The sequence below is a fragment of the Pan troglodytes genome, chromosome 3, assembly GCF_028858775.2.
Source record: "Pan troglodytes isolate AG18354 chromosome 3, NHGRI_mPanTro3-v2.0_pri, whole genome shotgun sequence".
NCBI lineage: Eukaryota > Metazoa > Chordata > Mammalia > Primates > Hominidae > Pan > Pan troglodytes.
The window spans coordinates 60,664,194-60,683,234 of record NC_072401.2 but is presented as its reverse complement, the minus strand read 5'-3'; the positions used below and the strand labels follow the sequence as shown (position 1 = coordinate 60,683,234).

The 19,041-nt window shown below is 34.0% G+C and overlaps 1 protein-coding gene across 2 annotated transcripts; it reads right to left on the bottom strand.

Moving 5' to 3' along the window:
- Positions 1–2,762: 2,762 nt before the first annotated feature.
- UGT2B4 (UDP glucuronosyltransferase family 2 member B4) lies at positions 2,763–18,533 on the bottom strand. 2 transcript variants are annotated; one of them, XM_009447796.4, is made up of 6 exons: positions 17,746–18,532; positions 16,292–16,440; positions 12,041–12,172; positions 9,207–9,294; positions 7,807–8,026; positions 2,763–3,516 (listed from the first exon to the last, which is right to left on the bottom strand). In XM_009447796.4, exons 1-6 carry the CDS (start codon positions 18,464–18,466, stop codon positions 3,240–3,242), a joined length of 1,587 nt encoding a protein of 528 aa, XP_009446071.1. In that variant the 5' UTR covers positions 18,467–18,532; the 3' UTR covers positions 2,763–3,239. The 2 variants fall into 2 exon arrangements, with proteins under 2 accessions (XP_009446071.1, XP_009446072.1); XM_009447797.3 differs by lacking the exon at positions 7,807–8,026 and having other exon boundaries at positions 17,746–18,533.
- Between the last annotated feature and the right edge of the window lie 508 nt (positions 18,534–19,041).

Here is a 19,041-nt window from a genome sequence, read left to right as displayed (position 1 = left end):
TTTAAATCATTCCTTAGACTGGAGAATACTTGTGTGATAATTAGTAAATAGTAAGGCTTCTTACCAGCAAAGACAACTAAGTTTTTGTCCATCTGGACCACTTTTATCATAAAGTGCTTCCCTGATGTGTATATTAAAGAAGGTTTATGGCTTGATTTAGCTATTTTCCACAAAATTTATAAACTCATTGTATACTTTGTACACTTTTTGTCATCCTAAAAGATTTCATGCTTCTATTTTATATTTAGAGAAGAAATGGATCAAAAGACCCTGTGGAAAAAGAGAAAAATTAAAGAGGATTATTTGAAGTATAGTATGTGGAATATAATTATTATTTCAAACTGTCTTCAATAAACACATTGAATTTTACCACCTATCTATTAGGTAACTAAATGATGCAGTGTCTTATTTTAAAATAAATGGACATGTATATGTACATGTATGTTTAGCAAGATTAAAAATACACTTAATCCCTTCATAATGAAATTCCTATATTATTACAACCAAAAATTAAGAACTTAACATTTGTCATTAAAGGTGAAAAATGAGAATAGAACCCACAAGAAATTTAGAATTTTTTTTGGTTCTGTGAATAACGATGATGGTATTTTAACAGAAATTACATTGAATTTATAGATTGCTTTTGGTAGTATGGTCTTTTTCACAATATTTATTCCAGCCACAAATGAACACAGGATGTGTTTCCATTTGTTTGCATCATCTATGATTTATTTCAGAAGTGTTTTGTGGTCTTCTTTGTGGAGAACTTTCACCTTCTTGGTTAAGTATATTTGTAAGTATTTATTTTATTATTATTATTATTATTATTGCAGATGCTTTAATAGGGGTTGAGGTTTTTATTTGATTCTCAGCTTTGATGTCCACATAGCCAAAGTAAGACTAAGCAAAAAAACAAACAACAACAACAAAAAAAACACACATCTGGAGGTGTCACATTACCTGACTTCAAACTATACTACAAGGCTATAGTTAACAAAACAGCATGGTACTGGTATAAAAACAGGCATGTAGACCAATAAAACAGAATAGAGAATTCAGAAATAAAACAAAATACTTATAGCCAACTAGTCTTTGACAAAGCAAACAAAAACATAAAGTGGGGAAAGGAAAACCTATTCAACAAATGGTGCTGGGATAATTGGCAAGCCACATGTAGAAGAATGAAATTGGATACTCATCTCTCACCTTATACAAAGATCAACACAAGATGAATCAAATAATTAAATCTAAGACCTGGAAGTATAAAAATTGTAGAAGATAGCATCATAAAAACTCTTCTAGACATTGGTTTAGGCAAAGACTTCATGACCAAGAACCCAAAAGCAAAGGCAACCATAACAAAGATAAATAGATGGAACTCAATTACACTAAAAAGCTTCTGAACAGCGAAAGAGATAATCAGCAAAGTAAACAGACAACTCACAGAGTTAGAGAAAATCTTCACAAACTACACATCCCACAAAAGACTAATATCCACAATCTACAAAGTGCTGAAACAAATCAGCAAGAGAAAAACAAATAATCCCTCAAAATGTGACTTAAGGACATGAATAGACAATTTACAAAAGAAGATATACAAAGGGTGAATGGCCATAGTTTAAAAATCCAAAAATAATAGATGTTGGTGTGGTAGTAATAAGGGAACACATTTACACTGCTGGTGGGAATGCAAGCTAGTACAACCACTATGGCAAACAATATGGATATCCCTTAAATAACTAAAAGTAGAACTGCCATTTGATCCAGCAATTCCACTGCTGGACATCTATCTAGAGGAAAATAAGTCATTATATGAAAAAGACCCATATACATACATGTTTATAGCAGCACAATTCACAATTGCAAAACTGTGGAACCAGCCTAGATTCCCATCAGTCAATGGGTGGATAAAGAAAATGTGAGATATATATATATATATATGTGTGTGTGTGTGTGTGTGTGTGTGTGTGTTTGTATACACATACATATATAATTATATATATATACACATACATATATAATTATATATACACATACATATATAATTATATATATCTAATATATATTATATATAAATATCACATTTACTTTAGCCACTAGTTGGGGAATATATATATACACACACACATATATTATATATATATATATATACACTACTCAGCCATCAAAATGGACAAAATAAACCTGGATGGAGTTGGAGACCATTATTCTAAGTGAAGTAATTCAGAAATATAAAACCAAACAATGTATGTTCTCACTTATAAGGGGGACCTAAGCTATTAGGACATAGAGGCATAAGAATGATATAATGGACTCTTGGAACTCAGAGGGAAGGGTAGGAGGGAGGTGAGGGATAAAACAGTACACACTGGGTACAGTGTATACTTCTTGAGTAATGAGTGCACCAAAATCTGAAAAATCACCACTAAAGAGCTTATCCATGTAACCAAAAACCAGTTGTCACCCAAAAGCTATTGAAATACCTAAAAAACAAAGAATAAAAAAGATGAATATTTTCAAATGAACAGAAAAATAGAATTGGCTCAAAAAACCAAACGCATTGTAAAATTAGTTCATTTTGTAGTAGAAACCAGGTAGGAGTTGGTATATTTCTAATTCCACATACTTTTCGCTGGGAAATGACTTAAGCTCTAAAATGGTAAGCATTTTTATCATACCTTTTAGGAAAAAAAATGACGTTGAAGCACGATGCACAATAAAAGCCAAGCAGCACTAATCATCTCAAAATATCAAGAGGAAGAGACTTTCTATACAATTTAATTATTTATTAGTTTCCTCAACAACAGTTAAAACAACACAATCCTGCATGAAATGGATCCAAAGTATGCTGAGTATTTGCAAAACAGTACTGATACTGTCAGTGGACTTCTTAATGTTCTTGTTTCCATGTACAATGTGTGACATGTAGTTAAGCTTAGTAAATTTTTTTCATGTAACCTGTGAATTGGAACAATAAATTTCAATATAAGCTCAATACATTTCAATATAACCTCATATGGCTTTATATCATTTTTGTTTTCCCTAATGTTTTCCTCCTTGACATGAAATATTTCTAACGGTTAAACAGGTACTAAAACAAATTTTGACTTGACAAGGTAAGTTTTGAAAGATGTTTTGTCACAAGAAGAAAGGAATCTCTTGTATCACAACGTCTTCTTGTTGTAATAAACTGAAGGAGTTCATTTATTGGGTTTCCCAGCTTCCAGCCTCAGACGTAATTAATCTCTTTTCCCCTTCTTTGCTGTTCTAGCAAACTTCCAGACACAAAACAGACATTTTGTGATGATGAATATCACAGTTGCCACACAGGCCAGCAGGAACCCAATCACATCCAAAGAGTGGTACTGGAACCAGGTGAGGTCGTGGGCTGCAACCCGAAGGTGCTTGGCTCCTTTATGGCGCATGACAAATTCAATCCAGAAGACTGCTCGATCAAGGGGCTTCACTAGTTGATCATGATGAATTCTTGATAATTTCATAGCATTCTCTTTATATCTAAACGATAAGCAGAAAAGTACCAACATTGAAAGTAAGTTAATTTGGCCAGGCACGGAGGCTCACACCTGCAATCCCAGCACTTTCCGAGGTCGAGGCGGGCAGATCACGAGGTCAGGAGATCAAGACCATCCTGGCTAACACGGTGAAACCCCGTCTCCAGTAAAAATACGGAAAAAAAAAAAAAAAGATTACCCAGGCGTGGTGGCACGTGCCTGTAGTCCCAGCTACTTGAGAGGCTGAGGCAGGAGAATCGCTTGAACCCAGGAGGCGGAAGTTGCAGTGAGCCACAATCACACCACTGCACTCCAGCCTGGTGACAGAGTGAGACTTCCCTCTCAAAAAAAGAGAAGGTAAGTTAATTTGCCTGAGCACATCAAGTCCACGAAAGGTTTTTAAAGTGCCAAATCATTCAAAGTAAATGTCATAGAATTGACATAGAATGTGTGTATTTTAATTTGAGTCATCATAGAAAGTTTGGCTTTTAAATTGGAATTTCATAATTGACAAATATTTTTAAAGTAAAAATGGAGGGTCAGGTGAGAAAGTTAATTATTTGAGGCAGAGAACATATGAGCAATTTTATTTTCTTTTAATTTTTAGTTTTTGTGGTTACATAGTAGGGGTATTTATTTATGAGGTACATGAGATGTTTTGATACAGGGTGCAGTGTGAAATAATCACATCATGAAGAAAGGCTACCCATTGCTTAAGCATTTATCTTTGTGTTGTGAAATATCCAGTTACACTCCTTTAGTTCTCCAGCAGGCATATAAAATCATGGTCAGCATCATGAGCCGTTTTAAGTGGTGAAAGATATACACCTTAAAATACAATTTGAGAATTATCATCTTTAAGTTTCTAAAGAGGAATTGTGTCATGTGGGTGAAATGCCTCATAGCCACGTGCTCTGCTTCTATTCTACTCTTTGTGTCCTACTGTTTCCCACGCAGCAGCCAGAATGATTATTTTTGAAATAAAAGTCAGATTGTGATACTCCCTTGATTAAGACTTTTGCCTGACTTTTCATCATATCAAGAATAAAATCCAACTCTGTTATTTGGTCCTCAGTATCCTGCATTATCAGACACTGGCAAGCTCTTCTCCACTTTCCCATGCACACTAGGTCTTCTAGGGACATTGGCCTTATATTTTTCTTTAAGCTCCTGTCTTAGCATCTTACACATTGCGTCCCCTCTACCCACACTTGGAGTATTCTTTCTTGCAACAACTCAAGGCATGCTTCTATCTCTTTTTGAGGCAACCCTCTAAATGTTACCAATAAGAGAGGCTTTTCCTGGCCACACTATAATAGAACCCCTAGGATTTCCTCTACTTTTTGTGCTTATTTTGAACTTATTTGATTCCTATAATCTTAAAATACATTATACATCTTCTAAAATACACATTTAAGCATAAAACACATAACATAAGTGTACATACACTAAGTGAAACAGCCCAATAAGGTAAGATCATCTTAAACATTATTTCAAAGTGAAGATACCACTATCTCTCAGATCATGATAGAGGGTATCAGAATCTTCTTAGAAGAATTCTCTTTTCCTGGACCATTTTAGTCACTGCTTTTGTCCTCCAATTAAGTATTAACCTGACTTCAAATGTCATACTTCAGCTTTGCTTGCTTATGTAATTAAATTAATTATGTAATATATACTCCTTTTTTTTTCCTTTTATTGAGATGGAGTCTCACTCTGTCACCTAGTCTGGAGTGCAGTGGCATGATCTCGGCTCACTGCAACCTCCACCTCCCAGGTTCAAGTAATATTCCTGCCTCAGCCTCCTGAGTAGCTGGGATTACAGGTGCGCACCACCATGCCTGGCTAATTTTAGTATTTTTAGCAGAGACAAGGTTTTCACCATGTTCATCAGGCTTGTCTCGAACTCCTGACATCGTGATCCACCTGCCTCAGCCTCCCAAAGTGTCTTTTCTTTTAATGTAGCAGTTGTTGGTTTAATTCTGTTGCTGTGTAGTATTTCGTTGATTGAGAATACCACGGATTATCTTTTTAGTTTATAATCAATAGACATTTGAGTGCCAACAATTTTTGGGCACTATTAATAATTCTGTCATAAACATTCTTGTATATAGCAATAGGCTTACAAATTTATACATATCTTTTCCTATATAACTGAGAGTGGAATTGTTGAAATAAAAGTGCGTGCATAATTATGATTTACTTTTTTACTTTAAAATATTCTAAAGTGTATTTAATATTCAAAATTTAAAGATCTTTTAGTTATCATTTTTATAATTTCTCACATTCACTATGGCTGGATCTTATACTCTTTATGATATTGAATCTTTTCATACATACTGAATCTTGATTTATGACCCTCCCCATGTAACGTCAAATAACTATTACCTATTCAACATGCTCTGGAAAACTATGCCTTCCAGTTGATATATAGAATACATATGTATGAGTTATATATGTGTGTGTGTGTGTGTGTGTGTGTTATGTTACATTACAACATTATAATTGTTAATTGTGTTCTTCAAATGTTTTATGTCCTTACTCATTATTTGGTCTTATTTTTCAGGTCAGTTTAGATTTAATGGAAGTATCTGTATATTCACATTTAAATCTACTACCTTATTTTATATTTCTTTTCTATTTGTCTAACCTGTTTTATGTTTCTTTTCCAATTATTTCCTGGATTCTTTAAAGGTAGCTTTATCATTCATTATCCTTCTGTTTTCTTTGTGATAAAGTACTTTTAAAGTATTCCTTTAGGTGAAGCCCCTTTTACATAAAAACATTATTAATAGTAGTTATGAATGCTGAATTGATAGTAGCTGGGTTGGGCAAGGCATTTTGCGCATTGCTTTCTTTGGAGTATGAAGAAATCAATTATCAAAAATTTTACTCACTAAAAATAAAATTTGTGTGCTTCAAAGACCATCATCAAAAATGTAAAATGTTAGTGCACCAAGAATGAGATGAAATATTTATAAATTATATATCTCATATGGGATTGTATCCATAATACATAAATAGTTCTTATATAAAACTCAATAATAAGACAAATATCAAAGTTTTAAAATGTTTCAAAGATTAAAATAGACATTTTTCCAAAGAATGTATATGCATGGTCAGTAACCACATATAAAGAACATCAGCATCTCTGGCCATAATCAAAATGCAATCCAAGGCTACAATGAGAGGTCTTTTTACACCCACCAAGAATGGTATAACAAAAAGACAAATAATAACAGGTGTTGGCAAAAATCTGGATGAACTGGAACCCTCCTGTACTGCTGGTGGTAATGACAAATGGAACAAGCATTTGGAAAACAGTTTGGCAATTTTCATAAACACACAGTTCCTGCAAGAGCCAGAAATTCCACTTCTAATATCTACCCAAAAGAAATGAAATCACGTTCATGCAAAAACATGTAGCAATGCTCCTAATAGCCACAACTGGAAACAATCAAAAGGTGAATGAGCTAATAAAGAGACAAATAAAATATGGCATACCCATATTATAAAATATATTGCTGCAAAAATAAATGAACTATTAATACGCACAATATAAATAAAGCTAAAAACCATAAAAAAACAACAAAACCTGTACTTGGTAAAAGAAGTCATTTACACATCATAAATTATATGATTCAGTTTATACGAAATATGTAGAGAGAATAATCTATAGAGAAGGAAAGCAAATTGGTGTTAGCCTAGGGCTAAGGGATCATGCGAAGTGACTTCTATACCATTATGGCTTCTTTTACGTTGATACAAATGTTCTAAAATTATATGATGGTGATGGCTTCATGACTGTAAGCATACTAAATATATCTGGATTTTATACTTAAATAGGTCGGTTTTATGCTATGGAAATTAAATTTAATTATCAAGTCTGCTACAATAATGATAATAAAAATAAATTTTTCAGTGAGAAAACAAATATACTTTGAGACATTTTAGATATTGAATTAAAATATTTTATTATATTACGTCAAGTTTATCTTTCCTTTCTACTGTGGATTGATTACGTCAAATTTATTTTAAAATGTCTTCTTATCTATATCACTTTAAAATTATTTTTGTGTAGAAAATTATTTCAATAATTGATTATTCATTAAATGTATGTGGTTCAAATAAAATTTTTAAATAACCACTCAAAAATAAAAGCAGATTTCAGATTGTTTAAATCATTTAAATTCTTTCAAAATCAGTCGCTTATAAAAAGGATAAAAGTCATACTCACTATTCACAAGAGAACCTATCTATAAATACCACCGAGTAAAAAAAAAGTTATACTCACAAAGGATCATTAATTACTGTCTTCAGTGCATTGAGTAAGTCTGTACTCGACATTGTGTGTAAGTCCAAACTAACAGCTGCTCCCTTGGCCTTCATGTGTGCAATGTTATCAGGTTGATCTGCAAACAATGGAACGCCCACCATAGGGATTCCATGGTAGATCGCCTCATAGATGCCATTGGCTCCACCATGAGTTATAAAAGCTCTGGTTTTTGGGTGACCTAGGATTGGATGAATTTTAGCAAAATTATTCATAGGAATAAAATGAGAAATGCACAATGGAAGAATCTGAATGTGACGGTGTTTCCTAGATAACACACTGAACTGAATTAAAATTGCTTTTGAGACTTCAGAGGAGGGAACGCCTACTTCTGCTGGAGATGTAAGTGAAGGCTATGTGGTGTGTTTAACTTCAGACTGAAAAAAATAATACAAGATTACCAGTTGAACTAACAAAAAGGTGCAATTTAGATAAGGAAACATCATGTGCAGAAAAGAAAAAAAGCACAGAAAAGGGATGGACATGTAAGAATGTGTTCTTGTTTTTTTGTTTTTTGCTTTTAATGGAGACGGAGTCTCCCTCTGTTACCCAGGCTGGAGTGCAGTGGTGCAATCTCGGCTCACTGCAACCTCCATCTCCCGGGTTCAGGCAGTTCTCCTACTCAGCCTTCTGAGTAGCTGGGACTGCAGGGACAAACAGCCATGCCCAGTTAATTTTTTGTATTTTAATAGAGACAGAGTTTCACCATGTTGCCCAGGATGGTCTTGAACTCCTGAGCTCAGTCAATCCACCTGCATCAGCCTCCCAAAGTGCTAGGATTGCAGGCGTGAGCCACCGTGCCCAGCCAGAATGTGTTCTCTTAAGTACAGTCACGGAGTGTGATATGTAGGGTGTGCAAGGCAGCAGGCAGTGAGGTGGTGGTGGTGCTAGAATTGAGGAAAGACAGGTCACATTTCATTATGAAATGTGTCATCACTTTTTGATTAAGATTAGGGATTTAATCCTACAGAAAATGCAGCATCCCTGGTGATAGCAGAAGAGCTGTTACTTTTAGTGACATTTGAAATAACCGTACAGAGGAGGAAAGAACAGGTGTAAAGTTGTAGAAATATGAGAAAAGAAGACAACCCAGGAAGTGCCAGAAAAATTCTGTGGGAGGTAATAACACCTGAAATAAAGATACTCTGACTCTGATTATAAAGAATGTGGGTGCATATCATAAAATGACAACAATTATCATTTATTCTTTTCCCCCGGGACTGGAAAATAAATATAAAGAAGTTTCATTTTATTTTTAAGTTTTTCCATAACAAATGTTCAGTAAGCTTGTTTCATGATAACTATTAACACTTTAATAATCTGTTACTAATATATTCAGTATTTGTTCTTCAGAGACTTACCAAGAAGATCATTCTGGGGTATCCACTTGTACAGCCGAGTATTGAGTCCTAAAGTATCTGGTTTATTCCCATCAAATCTCCACAGAACCTGTTACAGTGAAGAAAATATCTTATTCCATGAGTGGAACTCAAAAGTCATAGAATGTTAGAAATCTAAAGAGATTAACAATGAGAAGAACAAGGGATGTTAAGTAACAAGAACTACTCAGACTGATGTAAATAGAATACTCATATTTCATTTCCTTAATTTTATAATTAGGTATATAAGGAAATCATGATTTTTCAAAATAGTAGCTTAGACAAATAAGATAATCAATGAAAAGTTCAAGTATTTAAAAAGTTGTTACACTTTTCAAAAGAAAACTATATGTGGCAAACCACTATATGAAAAAAAGGTTTACATCACTGGTCAAATCCACAAAGAGATACCATCTCACACCAGTCAGAATGGCCATTATTAAAAACTCAAAAAATAACAGATGCTTGTGATGTTGTATAGAAAAAGAAATGCTTATACTCTGTTGAAGGGACTGTAAGTTCAACCATTGTGGAAGACAGCATGGCGATTCCTCAAAATCCTAGAGGCAGAAATACCATTCAACCCAGCAATCCCATTACTGGGTATGTATCTAAAGGACTGCAAATTAGAACATGCACATGTATGTTTATTACAGACAAATATACATTTTATTCTATATAAAACTATTCACCATAGCAGAGACATGAAATCAATCTAAATGCCCATCAATGATGGATTCAATAAAGAAAATGTGGTACATGTTCACCATGAAATATTATGTAGCCATAAAAAAGAACAAGATCATGTATTTTTCAGGAACATAAGTGAGCTGCAGTCCATTATCCCTAGCAAACAAACACAGGAACAGAAATCCAAATACCACATGCCCTCACTTATAAGTGGAAGCTAAAAGATGAGAACACATGAACATATAGAGAGGAATAACATACACTGGGGCTTATTGGAGGGTGGGGGTTGGGAGGAGAGAAAGGATCAGGAAAAATAACTAAAAGGTACTAGTCTTACTACCTGTAAGATGAAACAGTCCATACAACAAACCCCAAGACATAAGTTTACCTATGTAACAAACCTCCACATTTACCCTTGAAATTAAAAGTTAAAAAATAAAACTTAATTTTAAAAAGATAAAAAATTTTAATAATTATATGCATTAAAAATTTTAGGTAGTCATAATTCTAGTGTGAAAAAGCAACAACAATTTACTAATGACCTATATGCTTTTTTAAATGTATTTTATGAGTTTTCATCTACCAAATTTAATATTAATTTATTCATTTTTTTGAGTAATATGGGAAGTAGTTCACTTATATCTACTTATCTATAAGTCATTTTAACAGAGTTTGATGTCCTTTGATTGACAAAAATGCAAGTCTATAAAATAAGCTACTTAGAAGAAGTCAATTAATGCTGCAAAGGTAGCATGTATAACTTCTTGGAAATTACAAATTATCAAGAACTACTTCCAAGAAAAATTTCAAGTGACAATTTTTGACACAAATTCAGAGTATTCTCAGCATTGCTAATTTTGGATATTTTGTCAATGTAGAAATAAGGAACCTGTTGGTACCATAAATAAAAATACAACTCTTAAATAAATTCAAAATTGCATTTTGCTGAATTTTGGTCAATTGATTGTTAACACTTAGAAAATGTGCTACAAAATTTTGACAACAGTGATTCATATGTTTTGCTATAGCTGAGACATTTTTATGTTTAAGTTACTAATTTTGGAACCCCCAAGGAATCCTTATAAATTAAAAAAAATAATTTACGGTGTTTAAGTTCTATTTGTTACATCAGCGTTAAAGTAACTTTGAGTTTTCGGCAAAATATTAGCATAGGTCATTACAAGAAGGATATGTCAGGCAGGGAACTAAAAAGTAATTGACAAATACACATTTTATTCTATATAAAAGAAAATATGTTCCTACTATGTTCTATGGAGGGGGCATCTGAACCTGTTCCCCTGCCTGGCTTCCTTCTGCTTGAGTCCTTCCTATATTTCCTTCTGCTGCCTCCATTGGGAGGAGTTGTTAATCTCATAGTGCAGCGTCCTTGTGGGGCCACATTTTATACTACACAGGGTCCACCCTCAGAGCAGGATCCATCTCCACCCTTTCTCTTTCATCTGCCTACTTCAGACATTGGCTGGGTCCAGTCCAGCAAAGCAGGCTGCTTTTTCTCTTTCTCCAAATCTGCCTAGCTCTGCGGATCCTTACGCTAGCTGTCTGTCTGACAGCCTAGGCCTTCCTTTCTCTGAATAGTACCCTGAATATCACTTGAATAGGCCTATTCCAAAATGTACAGGAAGTACACGAGGCTGGGTAACATGGCAACACTAAACTGCATGATGCATGTCAGCCTTTTTGAAATACCTGCTATTGTTATTGTGCTAGTGAAGTTACTCACTAAAATGTAACATTTTCTAACATCTGTAGGGTGTACATCGCCCTCAGGAGTTCTTAAACAAAAGGATCAAATCACAGGGGCAGAATTTGGTGATAGCTCTTACCTGACCCCAATATCATGATAATACCAAAACTTTACCTGCAACTCTTAATTGTATTTATTCCTGATCACAATATTAATGCCAAATTAATTACCAATGAAAAACACCCTCTGTATGAGTTTATCATCTTCCATACATATTTTTGATTTTGAATTAATATCTGAGATAATTAGTGCTTTCCCAACAGCTAAATATATAGGCAGGAAGTTTCTACAATTGGGTTCTTTACAAACTTTAACAGCCTCTTTCAGTAGTTTTTTACACCATTAAAACATTTTATCTTACCTTTTGTGGGATCTTGGCAAGGGCTGATGCAATTACATTGGCCCTTTCTTCTGACGTGTTACTGACCATCGACCCCAGAGAAAACACCACAACACCATTTTCTCCAGAGCTCTGGACAAACTCTTCCATTTCCTGTGAAAAAAAGAATTTGTTCTATCATAATAGATTATCAGCACAGCAAGCACTGTGAAAGAATTGTTATAAAAAGAGAGAAAATCAAGTATTATCAGGAATTATTGGAGTAAAGGATGTTTTTTAACTGACTCAATTACTCAGTTTTTTTTTGCAATATGTATAATATGATATAGGTTGCCTCTGTTAAGGGTCTTTGTGTAAATATGTGTGTGTGTATGTGTGTGCATTTGTGAAAGGGAGAAATGAAATAGAGCTATTACACAGTATTTGAGGAGATACCCAAACTCTTCACTTATCATATTATAAGTACTAATATAGGTTCTTTAAAGTGGCAGCAGTTGGCTTTAATGCTATATTGTTGCTCGCTAAATCACATATGCTTATTTTAGGCAGGTTTTCTACAGAATTATTTTAGTTTGAAGTCATTAGTGGTTGACTTCCCTGACTCTGAGCACTGAGGAAAAGTTACTCACAGCTGGGATTACGTAAACCTACATTTATCTTATTCTATAATCCTTTACACTTCACTTAAAGTTTGTCAGAGTTTTCCAGTCTTTTTTCAAAAGAGAAAAAAAAGTAGCTGTAAAAGGTGGTGGTTAAGAATCACTGACATTATGGAGTCTGCTGTTGTGGTTTGGAATTTCTATAAATTTCTATAAATAATTCTGTATTCTCATTTGTAATACAGAATCGTACAGTATGTAGTTACATAGTCGAATGATTATATTTTTCAGGTGATTGTTTAAGTGGAACAATTTTTCCCTGAAATCACACTGTTAAATTGATGTGCTATTTATAACTGCATGTGAGGAATTCTCATCATCATTTTGCTGTGTCTCAGAGGCAGCAGCACTTGCACCAGAATGCGAGAGACTGCCAGAACTTTCTGCAGAGATTTGGTCACCCTCTTGAGTAGATCACCCACACTACATAAAAATCTTAGTGAAGATGTACTTGGCTGGAATTTACTGGGAATCATTCTGACCTGTGTTCCCCAATGTACGCCAATTTTGAAATTTAAATACTTTCAGATTTAATCATTGGGGTAAAACTTTTTCTTAAGTATTCTCTACAAAACAAAGAAAAAAGATTCCAAATGTTTATTTGCAGACCACATATGGCTGAGCATTTTTTAAAATATGATTTTTAATCTTAAGACATCAGTGTTAATGATGTTAGAGTCATTGTTCTGCTATTCAAGGTAATACATAGGATATCCGGGTATTGTGCGTAATTGCAGTTACCTGTAGCCACATTTGATGTAACTTACGTTCAGTGTTTTGTTTCCGTGGCTTGATGTCCAGAGCCGCCTTCATCCACCCAGTGTTAAACTAATATAATCCCTAAAGGGGATTCATTATTGATGTGGACTGGTTGTTTCCCATTCTGTGACAACTTTAAAATAATAATACACTATGTATGTAAGGTATTTTATAAAAGTAGTGCAAGTTCTAAAAAGAAAATAATTTTTTTCTAAAATTTTTGTCGATAGATGTCACCTTGTAAACTACATATGTTTTCATCATGGCTTTTGTTCTATCTTTATAGCTCAATGTACACTTGTGACATTTATTTAGACAATTTTATTCTGATTGTATATACGTTTTCCTCCTACAAAAAACGTGTCAGCCTGTAATATCTATAATTTTCTACCTCACCTTACTTGTATTATAGCTGACTGTAATTGAATATTTTATTGATAAAATTATTGTAATGCTATAGTATGCATCTAGTATATGTTTTTAATTATTCCTTAATTTCAGATGTTTGATTACTTTTGATGTTTATTTTGTGAATATTTTCCATAAATATTAAATATGTACATCTTGATTTATTTTTTCTCTGTATGATTTCATGTGAATATATTACAAAACCAATGGCTATATGCATTTTTAATACTTAATACATTTGCCAAGTGTCCTTTTCTCTTAAAGTATGCATAAATTATCTGAGAATCTAATATTTAATTGAATAGAAAGCAAATTGGGTTTGCAGTTATTTTACATAATAAACAATTAGAGAATGGCTTTCACAACCATTGACTTGCATTCAAAGCTTTCTACAAGTTAGTAACAACAACTAGTATTAGTAATTATCACATGTACTATGACTCAATCTTTTTCTTATCCCTCTACATCTCGTACTCTCTTCCCCCTCTTACTGGCACTGTCAGTTTCCCTTAATGTGAGTGGGGAAATCTTTCAAGAGTAGGATAGGGTGGGACAGAATTTTCATTAGTCTTATGTCAGCTTTTGTCTCTTTAGAGAGTTACCATATAAAGCCTATACAATTTGCATTCAACAAAGATATTGGATTTTAACCATGGAATAAAATATCAGTTTCATGTTGCTGTTAATAAGGAGGTAGGCAAAAATTATCTCTTAAGAGATTACATAATGTAAGAAAAATGCTTACTTTCTACCTATTTCTTAGAAGGGTGATATCAATTTAAAATATATTACATTCTTATATTCCTCCATAAAGAATATAATGTTATATGATGACAGAATTCTTTTGTTATTGTAAACTGAGGGCACGATTCAGATACGAGTGGTAGAAATTATTTGGTCTTTATTATACATGCGTTGTTCATTTTTTCTGTGCTTCTCTGTCAGGCACCTATGATGTTGAGACACAAGCTATCCCAGGAAGCTTTACTGGGTTGCTTGTCTTAAGGCAGAAAACACCTGCTCTAATAGGGTATGTTTAGGCTAAGATGTAAACCTCTGGGATCTCAACGCAGAATGATTCAAATGCTTTAGTAAAATCAAGTGAACACTGGGTCTGGCTGCAAATATTAATAGAATCACACATTTACATCGGTAAGGGATTATTTTCTTATAAGTTAGAATACTGATGAAGATCCTTGTCACTTGTGGTAGAATTTTACAATTTCAGTTTGCTCATCTTACTGTCAAAACTGATATCTTATTTTAAACAAGTCTACAGGGTATCTGTCATATAGAAGACCATAGGACTTTGTTAGAGAATATAATCTTGAAATGCTGAATAATTAGTTTCTATTAAACGAGGAATAATATCTCAAGTGACTTACACATGTTAAGTAATTCATAGTATTAGTAATAACAAAAATAACCATAATTGCAAAACAATATTTCTGAATCACTAACTATATGCCAGAGACATTTTAAGTGGTTTATTTGTATTAACTTTTTTCCACACAACACAATATGAAGTTAGTCATATTACTGTAAAAGTAGGCATAGGTAATTCTATCCACTTTCTAGTCCATTTTTCCATCATCTGCTACCTGAATTCATACAAAATTTCCTCAATGGTCAGCTCTTTCTAGTTTGGCCCTTCCACAATTTAATCCATCGAACATCTTGGAATCTTTTTTTAAAAAATATAATCTTATCACATATTTTCTTTTCTTAGCTCTTTTTAGTAGTCCCTAAATGTGCTTAATAAATATTTCAACTCCTGAGGAGTATCTGGCTCTTATCTTGCCTATCAGCATCATCTGATTCTTCCTCAGTATCTTCCTTGCAAACTAAACTTTGAGTCTTGAGAACTGTCCTGAACACTTTACCTGCTTTTCTTTTTGTGTTTATTTCTCTTCTTCATTCTTTTACCTATTCCTGCATATAGTTCAGCTCTCATCTAAATTATTAATATCAGTGACTCCAGGATACTCTCTATTATCTACACTGGATGCTTCCTTAGCATTGGGTTTTCTCTGGAGATAATAGTTTTTACACAGTTTTTATTACTTGCATATATTCTATCTTTCAAAATAGAATGTAAGGTGTGTTGGGATAGAAACTGGGTCCCATACACTTACCTGTGGTGTGTGCTAATCTCTTTATAAATATTCTTTGAATGAATGGCCAGTACCTTCTTATATGTTGCATAATCAAAGCTTTAATTTACCAACCCTATTTTCAAAGTCTCTTTAGTATCCCTCTTTATTGGTAATAATGATGAAATTCATAAACTTGTGATAGTATCAACATGTACGTCAGTTTCTAATTGGTATCTGCTTTACTCTTCCCACTTCCATCTTTCTTCCAGTGTAAGTCAAACACTTTGAATGAATATAGAACCATTCGTACTGAAACTTCAAAGCAGAAAAAACAAACAGTAATAGTTTACCTTCGGTAGGGGTTTGGCAGGTTTGCAGTGGAGTCCTCCAACGAACTCAACATTTGGTAAGAGTGGGTGAGGAAATTGAAAATCCCAGTAGTTTCGAATAAGCCATATGTCAGCTTTTGCCATTGTCTCAGATAACGTAGTGGGTCTTCCTGATGGGGGGAAAAAAAAAAGAAAAGATAGATGACACAAGATAATTAAACTAGGTAATTTTCTGAAAGAAGTTAGAATAACGTGGGCAAAAATGTAGGCAAAGTGTTTGTGCCTTGAAAAAAATATACATACATTCATATATAGGCATAATTTAATTTTTATGTATTATATATTTTATCCATGTGTATTTACAAGAAAGGCAAAGTGGTGAGAGAATCATGAGGGAAAACTGCATCCCTCATGTCACATCAGTATATTCACAATCACAAACAAGCCATAGAGAATTAATCTCCATTTCTTTATTTTGTAAACCTTCGATAGTAGCAGATATACGTATAAACCACTCTTTGAGCTCCGTGATCAATTAATTCTACCATACCCATAAAAACAATTTTCTAACAAATAGTCTAATTTCCCATTCATTAATCTAATCTTTTATCTTTGGTTCTTCAAGTTAACTGTTGATTATTTTGAAATGATGGCTGAAATCCTTGTACCTACTACTGCTTTTGAGTCATGCTAACCTCATAATAATATTAGTTTTTAGGTAAATATGTTTGCAAATTACAGCTAGAAAATTTTGAGAACTTATTGAAACAGAAATTTGCATTCAACCTTAATTTGGCTCATATTTTTAAATAACGAGACATAGTTTCAAAAAAAACTATACAGTTGTAACTTAATGTTCACACTTTGACAAGATGATTAGCCTTAAAATGAGTGGTTTCCAATCCTTTAGTGAAGGAGAATAGAAACACTGGAAACTTCAAATAACATGCATTGGTTTTTGATTCTGAAATGGAGACATCATTTCTCTCAACTGTGGAGGAAACCTTCTAGTAACATGGGTACATATTGCAATTACTAAATAATGAGACTGAGATATACAAGAAAAAACAATTTCTGCAATGTTATATAGATAGTTCTAGAAAAATGTGTAACTACTCAATCTACCAGTATGCATTCAGCAAGATGTTTCTGAATAAGTCTGACTTTTTTTTTAAGGTGAAAAAATGTATAATAAAACAGATATGTGATTGCTTAAAGAAATCTTAGGTGCACTAATATACAGGTTTATGACTTCCTGGAGTCTTCTGTATGAGTGATGGCCACAGAGTTTTAACTGATCCTATAATTTACATTTTCTATAGTGCTTGTGAGTTTGGTAGATCATCTTACAATTTCATTTGATAAATTCATTACAAAAATACCCCACTACCCTGACTTTATGGCTTTATACAAACTCAGCTTCAAAGGTACAAGAAAGTTAGATCTTCATGTTACCAATCGAAAAAGTTACTTACCTAGAACTTCACTGTAGAACTGATCCCACTTCTTCATGTCAAATATTTGGAACCAAAATTCAAAATAAAGCACATAGATCATATTTTTTACCCTCTCTATGAAAGTCATTTGGTCACTTAGTTCTGACATAACAACAGGCACATAGGAAGGAGGGAACAGAAGTCCTCCACTATGCTTTTCAATTGCGTAGCCAGGAGAGAAGCGGAGGCTGTAGACAAAGGGTATTTTAAGTAACTCGGCCAGCAGCTCACCAAAGGGGAAAACAGCATCTGCAAGAACAACATCAAATCTTGACTCCTGTAGTTTCTTCATAAGTTTCTTATTTGAAACTATATCCTTACAGAACTTTCTAAGTATGTCACTAAATGTCCACATGATTTCCTGTACTTGTGAAAAATATGACCAAAATGTGTCTTTTGGAAGTTCTGCCCATCTCTTAACCAGCTGCTTGATAATATCCTCAAACTCAGTTTTAGTTAAAGATACAGGATAAACTTCAAATTTAAGAGTAGATGGGCTGCTGGGATCAAAAGAAATGGAAGCTGAAGATGCCAATACAGTCACCTCATGACCTCTCTGGACAAGTTCATCCAGGATTGTCTTCATATTCATCCAGTGGCTGAATTCTGTGGGCCACACCAGCACCTTTCCACAACTCCCAGAGCTAAAGTAACAGCTCAGCTGTATCAGCAGAAGAGCTGAAGTCCATTTCATAGACATCCTGATGCAATGCAATGCTTGTTTTCCAGTTGCTGCTCCTTTCTGTCATTTCTCATGATGACATCCAGTATAAATCAGTCAAGAAGTTAAAATGTAACTTTTACACTTCAAAGTAAATACATTATATTAACAGTCTGAGCATGTAGATGACAAAGAGACAAATAAAAGGTAGGTGACCTGTTTACACAAGTGAGTTTAATGCTCTTTTTGGATTTTTTTTTTTTTTTTTGAGAGCTCACTGCAAGCTCCTCCTCCCAGGTTCACACCACTCTCCTGCCTCAGCCTCCTGAGTAGCTGGGACTACAGACAGGCACCTGCCACCGGGCCCAGCTAATTTTTTTGTATTTTTAGTAGAGACGGGGTTTCACTGTATTCGGCAGGATGGTCTCGAACCCCTGACCTTGTGATCTGCCCTCCTTGGCCTCCCAAAGTGCTGGGATTACAGGCGTGAGCCACCGCACCCAGCCCTAGATTTTTAAGTGCTGTAATTCAGCTAATATCAATGATCTTGGATGGACACATCACCTGACTCATGTAACATATTTCAGAATAGTGTGCATAAGAGTAGCAGTGAG